Source organism: Convolutriloba macropyga, chromosome 8 (genome assembly GCF_964194025.1).
Source record: "Convolutriloba macropyga chromosome 8, txConMacr16.3, whole genome shotgun sequence".
Classification (NCBI taxonomy): Eukaryota; Metazoa; Xenacoelomorpha; order Acoela; family Convolutidae; genus Convolutriloba; species Convolutriloba macropyga.
The window spans coordinates 29,889,166-29,899,519 of NC_134475.1; the positions used below are offsets into that span (position 1 = coordinate 29,889,166).

The window sequence follows — 10,354 nt, forward strand, 5'->3', positions numbered from 1 at the left end:
AAAAAAATTACAAAGCAAAATTAGTTGAGCAATAAATTAGCAATCATAAAAATCCACTACGTTAACTGATTTCAGATGTATGTTAGAAAAGTGCGATAGTTTTTTTTGTGTATCTACCCTCAGTTAACAGAACTCAGTAATTTTGTTACTGAAATTACCAAGAAGTTTTGCCGAGAAAGCTTAATATCAACCTGAAGAGTTAGACGAATGAACTTTGTTTCAAGTCCAATTCAACAGCTGGCTGAACTCAAACTGAATTCTTGAAATGTTTCCGTAAATATGAAGGCTGTTTTCCTGATAGTGAACAAGATCGTCCGGTCTGTCTATTTATAGCCCCCATTAAATTAAAACCCACCATCTGGAAGACTAAACTGGAGTTGGGGTGGCTTTAAGGGCAAAGACACAGTTGTACTAAAGAAAGAAGTGCTTCCACATAGAGACTCAAAAATTTATTTGCCTCAGACACCGGACCTTCAAACAAAGCATTGGGCAATCGAGAATTTAACAAACTAGACTCTGTTGCGCGACCTTCTGCTGAATCTGAGAGATTTGGATAATTAAAGGGCTAAAAAGTTTCTTCTATTTTAATGTTTAGGTAAAATTCTCAAACCTCTACAAAATATAGAGGGCAAGAAAGGTAGAATTCTTCAAGAAAACTACAAAACTTTCTGTCTCTTTGACTCGAAGCGTATAATTTAAATGAAACAGCGTCAATACTGAAACTGATTATTACAATTTGCATAGTTGGGAAACAATCTCAGAAATTTTGGTAGCTCAAGACCATGGGGATAAAATCAAACTACTGAATTGTTGCACTAAGCAAGTTTGGATACTAAAGCTCAAGACACAGAAACTCTATTGCGAAGTGTGATGAATTTTTATTTGCATACACAATTTTTTCCGTATTGCAATTTTAAGGCACTTTATTCTGTTGATTCTGAAATAAATCTGGAGGTACAGCCGATAAGAATCGGAAACACATTGAGATGATTATTTGAAAAGGCAGTGCCTGACTAGACAGAAGATGATTTATCTTAGTTGACTGTTACTGAGCCAATTGCATGAGGTCTTTCCTGTGGTACAGTGGGGTCTGTATATGGAGTCAGACAACTCTATGTTAAAAAATCAAAACATGGCGTTTAACTTGTTGGTACTTGACGCAAAAAATGCTTTCATTTCAATAAATTGCATTGCTGCTCTTCTGAATAGAAAAATTACCGATCACAAGCATCCATTTTTTTGTATAGCAGATACCAAGGCAAATCTAAGCTCGTACAAAGTAAAACACATTTTATCTTGTACAGTGAAGAAGGCACGACTCAATGGGAACCACACTTCATAATGATTCAAAAATTTGCCTTTATGCCACTAATTAAAAGCTTTCATAGCCCATAATAAACACATTCAAAGTTTCAATTGAAATGAAGCTGCTGCTTGCGCTAATCTCAAGGTTTCAACTATGGCTTAGAAAAAGCTAGTGGGCCAATGTTTAGCTATAAACCAAAATTATCAGGAGTTTTCTGATTGTTAATTAAAGCCAATCCGCCCAAGCTCAACGCTGTTTTGAATAACTTGGTTTAAACTAAATCGGAAAAACGATTTTGAGGAGAATTGAATGATGGCAAAGACATTTGATAGACATCAAAGGTTTCTTACAACAAATAGTTAATAAGTGGCAAGAGAAAACTCAGCGTTTCTTCAAGTCCCTTGAGTACTGTCCTCATGAATCTGTTTCAGGTTTCACAAAATCAGGCCAACTTTTAATTTTTTCTGATGAATGTTGCGCCAAGATGCAAAGAAATTTTTAAAAACTTACAGGACTCAAAAAAAAGCGCAATTTTATCTCCATCACAAATTTAAGTAGTGTTCATGACGTGATGCGTAAGATATTCGGCCTATCAGCAACGCACGATGGTTTGGGATTAACAAACCCCAGTTGCAAAGCTGAAGAACCATTCTATACTTCCACAAAATCGAAATTTTGGAACACAAGTTTTAACAATTGCCTGTTTTCAGAGATGAAGCTTGTTTTAAGAACTATCTTTTTTGTTGTTCTTCGAACAAATTGTTAAAGTTTTAGCCAAAATCTTCTTTAAAGCTCATTTGTTGAGCATCCGGGAAGAAATCATTATCGGCAAACTTTCAATACTTCATAAAAGTACTGTTTATTTATCTGTACCAATCGTTAACTGATGCTGTGATCAGTGTGACTGGAATTGGAAATGAACACCAAATACAGAAAAAAAACATTTGATTTTGTTCTCGCAAAAAGTTTTTTTTCCAACAGCCTATTTTTTCCCACAGTCATTGTTCAAATATGTTCATTGCTGCAATAACTTTGTTGAGTGATTTGATGCTCTGTAAGTTGTGCAAATCGATTGTGGGACAATTATGTGCACTACAAGGAACCATTCGTTAAAGTTTTTCACATTGTTGATTATAAGATCGTTTTGTTCAAAACGCGATTATTCCTGATAATGTTTGGAGAATTTACCGATTAGTGAGTTTTCATATTGAGGTCTTTAAATAGAGAGAAAAAGACTGACTTGTTTATATTTGTGATAGTTTTGAAGTATTAGTCGATCCAGATCGTAGAATTGTTGCCACAATCTATCGATGGGTTATGCCTAAGCCGAGTGTGGGGCCAACAAGTTCATCCAACTAAAGTTTGTCTTCGTTTCCCAGCTCAGTATCCCAGCATGGCTTCTTTTATAAATGCTTCTGATGAACAATATTTTCTTGCGCAGTGTAAAACGTTTTGACGCCACCAGTAGATGCGGTGTAATCTACTCACGTTGCGCCGTTACCTGTTCATGGTATAAAAACTGATTTAGTTCAAAATTTGCAGGAGGAAAATGTTGTTGAAGTTTGTCAATGCTAAGGTTTCAACGCAACCTTCATTTTTGATGAAATTTTGTCACAAGGGGAAACTTCTATTTCAATCAGGTTTAGGCATCAAAAAACCTAACAGAAAGTTGCAGGGATTGGTGTTTAACAGACTTGATTATTAATAGATTGAGTCAAATCTGCCAATATAAATTTCCAGTTTTCTCATATAACAAGATGCCATTTTAAGAGATTGTCCCTAATTAAGAGCTACAACCTCTGAGATTCACTTCGAGTCCCAAATCAGTTTCCATCATTCTAAGTTCTCCACAATGATTTGTAATTTTTATCCTTAATTGATGATATTACAAAGCCGGTATTTTTTAAAAAGACATTACAAGATATAATTATTTTTCTGACCCTACTTAGTGAGGAGGAACTATATACTCAAACAGGTTTTTTTTGTTCAGTCAAATTTGGCTGATCGATATATTCATTTTAGAGAATCGCTATTGATATCATTTAAGAGCTCTTTGAGCGTAGAATTGGAAAATCAAAAAAATTTTTTGTAATTTCCCTTTATTCCAGGAGTTATTGTGGTTTAAAATTTTTGAAAGCATTTCATAATAATGCTCAATGCGTCTTGTCTAATCAATTTTGGAACCTTTGTATCAAAATCTTGATTAAAAATTTTTTAATGAAAAAACATGGACGCATCTGGAGTTCCTAAGAGGTGAGCAACGATAGAAAACTAATTTTGGTCTCATCGGGAAGATCACAATCTAATAAACTCGAAGTATATTGGCGAACTGTTTTCTTCAATTGTTTTTACAAGTTTTTTGGTTTCTCTAGTGCTATCCAGAGATAAGTCATTAATCCTATCACAGAAATTAACGACAAACTCCATTTCCGACCAAAAGAGGCGAGTAGCTTTGGAGAATCATCGCTCATGGTTTTTATAGCTCCGAACCTGTGTTTTCGTTTTTTTAATTTAGTTTTTGTGCTTCGCTTGAATTTGTTACCTTTTTTAGTTCTATAGTTTTTTGGTTATCAATAAGTGCAACTGGGTTCCCAAAAAGGAATAAGTCAAAATATCTAAAGCATTGAATGCATACTATTTGGCTGTTAAGACATTGAAAGTAATTTGTCAAAAAAATGAATGTTATTTACAAATTTAAATTCATTTATGAACTTGTAGGTTGATTCCACTAATGACAGGTCGCATATGCTTAATAATGAATCAAAAGTTTGTCTGGTTAGAAGCTTTATTTTCCAAATTGGGTTCTATAACTTAGATGCTACAAGTTTTCTATTTTATTATTTTTGAATTTTTTTCTTTTTGATTTCTTGTAACGCTGTCACAATATCAAAGGTTACCACTGATGCTAACGAGATTTTGAGAGTCTGAGGGGAACATGAAGCAGGTTATCAGCGAGTAGTTTTTGGTTTTGATGGATTCAATAATTTCTTCTTAAAGGTTTCTTTTGAATTCTCGATTTTTTCCTTTAATTGTGGTCGTTTTAGCAGTCTTAAGAAGTATTCTGATTAAAGGTGATCGTTCGTGATGGCTTCCCAATGAGTCAAAAGTAACGTGTTCAGTGAGTTTCGTTTACATATTTGGTTATAATTGCTCTGATACTACGAGTTTTCTTTGTGGAATTTTGTGATTTACATCAATTCACTATTATTATTTTTAAACTACAATATCGACTACTAGTGAAAGATCCAATATGTCTTGAAAAAAGAAACGATTTAATGAAGTTTTTAACAAAAAAGTTTAGCGTATCGAAGTTTTTCTTGTAAACTAATTTTTTTAAAAAACTTGATACTTCCCTCTTGCATTTTTTTTCAAGTTTACAGTTTTTGCCTGTAATTGGCTAAGAGTTCTGGCTACGAATTTTAATTGTTTTTTTTGGCTAAGACTTCTTCTGATTATTGACAGGTCCTAAACGATTGTCTTGTTTCTACGGAGTTAGTGAACATACTCAAAACCGTATAAAGTATGTTAATAGCTAATGGTTCTGTTGATTTTGTTTGTTTTCATTTTTAAAAATTTTTTTTGAGCATTTCCAGTCTGTTCTTCTTTTTACAACTTCAACCTAAAACAAATCAATGAGAGGCCTCAAGAACTTCTTTTGATTGAATTTTTAACTTCTCTATTCGTTTTATGTTACAACCGTTTTGTATCTTGATCAACACGCATTTTCTTACGAATTTTGTAAGTGATCAGTTTTTTGTGCTTTTTGTCGTGCTTTATGCTATTTGAGCGTAAATTATCAAGTTGACAACAAGTCCCGTTGATTTTCAAAGAGACCCAAGTGAATATATATAGTTTTTCATTTCCATAGTTTTTGAAATAATAGAAATTGTAATTGGAATAATGACGTATAGCATTTGGATACTAGCTGATGATTTTAATGTTTTCAATACCTTGAATTTCCGTATTGTTTTTCTGTGATTCGGTATCTGCAGATATTTTGCAGACCTATTAGTCTCACCAGAGAAAGCGCCCAATGCTTCGTGAGGACTGACAAGTAAAATTACCTAGAATTTTATCGTGACAAGCTCGTGTTTTTTATGACTTTTGAAATTATTTAGTTTCAAAATAGTCGATAAATTTTCCATTTTATTCTTCTTGTCGACTGGTTAGGTGGTCCAATTTTTGCTTTTGTGTATTTTGATGTTTGTAATGTCTCGTAGTCTTACTTATGGCAGACATCATAAGTTTTGGAATGCGGCATGGCATTATATAATTCAGTTAGTACTTTGGATGTGTAACAATCTTTTTATTCAAACATCTAATGGTGTATATCTCTTCTAATCTTTTATTTTGGCAGATTTTTAGGTAAAAAAGAGTATGAGCGGGGTCGGGACATTATGTGAGGACGCACATTACCGAGCCGCCTTGTGTTTATCTAGTCTCATTTCTCTCAAATTAAGCCAAATTGTGATACAACCGTCGTTCACGGAAAACTAGAGTAATTCATAGTTTTTGTTTGTATTATTTTTGTTATATATTTTAAACAAAAACATGGTATTGCATGTGACCGTTTTTCAGATGTGGCTGAAGTGCAGGTCAAGTTTACAGCAGTAGCCATGATGCTAGACTACAAACGTCGGTCTCAACAACACAACAAAACAAGGAGATACACTTTAGTTGTTGAAAAGCAGAAAGGAGGAGGAGTTTCAAGCATACGTGAACAACTGCTACAACTAACACATTGATTAAAGCAACCCTTCAAAAACAAACATTTCCTTTCTTTCGTAGAGGGCGCTTTCTCTCAAGTGGAATTCGAAAATCATCTCAGATGTCATTAAGGAAAAGAATTTCTATCTGCTAAAATTGAATTTGTTCGGTATCATTATTCACATAGCAACAAAGTAACGTTGAATGAACAAACGTTATACATTTATAAATATATTTATATGAATTACTAAAAAAACGAGCGTTCTTAAACAGCAGCACGAATGTCAATTTTAACCTCTACTAATATAGATAACGCCAAACCAAACAAGGTACCGTCCTTAATGATAATTCTTCTACTATTTACATAAACAAGCAACATATGCCAAGAATATAAATATTTCCCCTGAATCTCAGTACAATTTTCCAACAAGCCTTAACTTCAAACTCATAGATCCTACTAGGGCAGACCCAATTCGGGCTCCTTTTACAGCCTTAAAGTATAAAGAGTTAGGGCTGCTTATTTCTTCGCGCGAAGTAGACTTACCTAGTTCTCTCAGATTAACCGACTCTATAAAGCACTAAAGATACTTCAATTATTACGGTGGTAAGCTAATACAGCACCGGAGTCAATGGAATACAGAAAGTGCAACTATCTGATAGAAGAGAGTTGATTCCTCTCAGTTTCCGATTGGCTAAAGGTTTACAATCAGTTTTTCCTCTTTTGTCGAGTGGTGGAGCTGGGAATATTCAGTAAGTGGTCCACGTCCTGTCAATCGTTGAGCCTGTCAGGGCGCCAGCAGCCTCCCACTGTCATAAGAAGATTTGTTCCCAGCTGGGTTCGAAAGTTGTAGTCTGTGGTATCTGTCGGTGGTACAAAGAGTTTTCATTCCATCTCTTTGTTAGTACGGTTTTGTTCCCATCGGATTTTCTTGCTTACCTCTGGGTTTAAGTCCAATATTAGCTGCTGTGACCTTCTTAATCATTGAAACCTTCTTAGTTTAATTCCTTCTGAGTAAGTTCCCAAAAAAAAGAAAAAATGTTCCTGTCCTTCAATTTATGAGCTGAATAACTTTTAAGAAAAAAAAACAAGCAAGACAGATATAAATCAACGAAAAAGAATTAAAATAAAAATATATATTTCGGGAGTTTTGTTAGATCTGTATCTCAGTGCCCCAACAATGAACCGGAAAGGTGCGCCCATCAGCGGTGCTCCAATTGGGAGATGATCAAGGCCTCGTTGTCTGGGTCCCGGAAGCATTCGAGGAATTCGTCGTCCCTCGCAAAACAAACAACCAGAAGCTGAGGGCACAGGTCCGCATCGCAATGCAGCTGCATAGCATATAGATGATTGGTGATCTTCTTTTCCTACTGTAGAGGTTCTCTTTGTGCCAGTCCCTGTAGGGGAAGTTGAAATTATGGCGGTACATACACTTGACTGAGCCTTCTTCTGCACACTTCAGATACCCGAACGGCATCAATATTGGTCGGTTGGTCCTTGTGTGCCCGGGACAAAGAGGTAAGCGTTCAAGATCAAAATTCCGTCGCAGTTCTTAGGATCTATGATGGACATACAATTGAGATAATGCGGGGATGTCGCCTTCTTGTTCACGTGCTGTCGACATGAACTGACGTGCATCAGAGGCTTAGTGTAGTGGAAGTGGTGTTGAACAAGAATTTAGTTGTGAACAGTATGCAACATCTTTGTTCTGTTGATTTTATGTGATTAATTATTGACATTCAACTGTGTTCGAGGCAGGAATCCAAATAGGGCATAAAATGGATCTTATTTTTTTTCTACGCGTTAGGGAGGAAATGTTTCTTATGTCAGCATTTTGTTCAGGCAATCGTATTGGCGGTTGACCAGTGCAAAATGATTTCTTGACGTGTGCCAATTTCTTTCCATAAGTCTAAAGAGGGAGAATTGTTGTCGCGGCTTCCCTCAAAATAAAGTTTTTATAGTTGTTTGTTGGTGCACGCACAGGAGCTCGGCTTGAGCATGTGCTCAGGAGGACTGGCAAGGTAGTTAATTTTTTGGGAACGTGGATGCCGTGCTCCATATTGATTACGAGGTGTTTAGTAAATTGTTGAAACTAAAAACTGGACCCTGGTGGTCCGTGATATGTGTTTTATGACGGCACAAAAGGGGAATGCCTTGGCTGTCGTGACGACGACTGTGAGGTTATAGGTAACTAACTAACTATAGTTTGGTCGAGAGCTGGAGTATGAATTCGGCGCCCGGATAGGAGACAACCTAACGGGATAATTCTCATGTCCTGTTGGGAAATGACGTCTGTGGGGCGAGGGTTCAGTCCACGGATATTTTTCCGTGGAAGTCTGTCTTTTGTAGGGAGTTCGTTGTGGAATTTCTTGATGTGACCGTCGAGAATGTGCATTAGGATAGTGTAACGGGTTCTTTCTTTGTTGCTATTGACTGTAGGGTTTTCATTTATTGTGCTTTTTGCCTCTGTTGGGCTGAGGCATGCGGATTCTTCCAGAATATGCCCGATTTGATACTACGGTTTCTGATTTTGACCTCTGAGATTGTTCAGCAACAACCTCGTGAAACCAGGACTGTACCTGGGTGTCGGTTGTTTACCCCTCTATAAAAAACTCTTTCGACGAGTGTGCTGTTGTGTGCACATTTGACAGCTCTTGCGAGTTAGTGTCACTCTCAATGAATAGTGGAAGTTCCCCGGAAGAAGAGGACGAAAGGGCTGTTGAAGACAGTGTGTTCACCTGCGAATATTTAGCGGCAAGCACAGGCTGTGGCTGTCAAGACGCTTGCGCTATCATGAATAGCGCCGGCTTTTGCATCCCATTCACTCCTTTAGGCATCGGAGGAGCCAGCACCAAAGAGATATGGTTGACGAGGGAATGATGTCATCAATGTCCATCATGATGAGATCATATTCCGTTAGTTCGACTTTGGAGTGATTAAAAATCCCCAGGGTGAGCGGGCTTGTTTAGATGAGGTGGCAAGTGTAGTATCACTTAAAATGAAATAGAATTACAATCTGATACTTGATAGATTCAGGATAAGATTCTTTAGAATTTCCTGATAGTCAGGATCATCTTCAAAGTAATCTTGTTTGAAGGAAACAGTTTGCGTTTTCTTCTCCCTGAGTGGAAATATTCAGGATGCAAAGACTTAAAACCTTATTGGGATTGGAATTGCAATCCCGTAGCAATCAAAAGCTGTTGTTGTTGGAGTTGTTGCTCATCAATTTGATATAGAGTTAATATGCCCAGAGAAAGAAAATTTCTTGTAGAAATTTTACACCTTTCGTGCATTAAATTCTATTCACTTTGAGAATTTTGTATAGGAGCCATTTGAAGAATGTCTTCTTAGCTTTTTGGGGATGATGTGTTTGTTTAATTCAATCTTTCTTTAAAGCAGGCAGGATATTTTGTGAGAATTTTACCAAAAATTTTATTTATTTCAATTTCGCTAGTGTGATTTTCGGTCCCATTGTAAAACACTTATCACTGTCCATACATTGGCTATTTTTCTTTAATACGTATTAAAGGCTTGCAAAGATTCCAATAAAAGAGTTTTCTAAAAAAATTCTCATGATCAAGTCACACCAGTCGAAGTGTGGATTTTTGCTGTTAATAAAAAGCTTGTTGAAATATTCTGTGTATGGCCACTGTAACTGTGAAAAATAGGCTTGTAAATGATCTTGTTGAGCTCATTCTGCAAAATTGACCACTTGTGGTGCTTCAATTTTCTTTGCTGCATCATCTACTCATTGGTTAAAATTCATCTTGTCGATAGGAAGTGTCCCGTCACTTTGGCTAAATATGCCTATTTGTTGTGCAGTGAGTTTAACTTGTGTAATTTTGCGCTTATTTTTTTCCCTAATAGGGGGTTTTGTTGGATACTTTCTGTTGTGTATTGTCCATCTAAAGATAACTGTAATAAAGTGGAGAGGGTTGAAGGAACTATCCGAGTTCTTCTTCCCGTTGCTATAAAATATACTATTGTATTTTCCCACTAGTTCTATTTATGAGGTATTTTTGTGTTTTGTTGAGCTGTATTCGGACAAAAATACTGCAATAAAGTGAAAATTATGTTTGCTTGTAGTCTGTATTCGTGTACGTTTGTAAGTTTTTGTGCGTGAAGCTTAGTTTTCGTGCACGATATTTAGTTTGTTGCATAAAAACCCTGTAGTCTTTCGTTTGTTATTTAAGCAGATATATCTGGCATTAAATTCTTCATATTTAGTACTAGAATATCTGGACGGGCCTTCTACATGTTGTGGAAGAAATTTTTCTGTATTTGATAGTAAGTCGGGTTGTCTAGATTAAACAAGACGGGTTTTGAATTTGTGATATCCGCGT

At 36.1% G+C, this 10,354-nt stretch overlaps 1 protein-coding gene across 1 annotated transcript in view; it reads left to right on the plus strand.

The window, feature by feature from the left end:
- Positions 1–6,420, plus strand: part of LOC142344070 (uncharacterized) — a 31,872-nt gene extending 25,452 nt beyond the window's left edge. The window contains exon 4 of the mRNA XM_075395547.1: positions 5,885–6,420. Within this exon, the coding sequence (XP_075251662.1) occupies positions 5,885–6,051 (167 nt within the window). The 3' untranslated portion in view covers positions 6,052–6,420. The remainder of the gene's footprint in view (positions 1–5,884) is intronic.
- Positions 6,421–10,354: the final 3,934 nt, after the last annotated feature.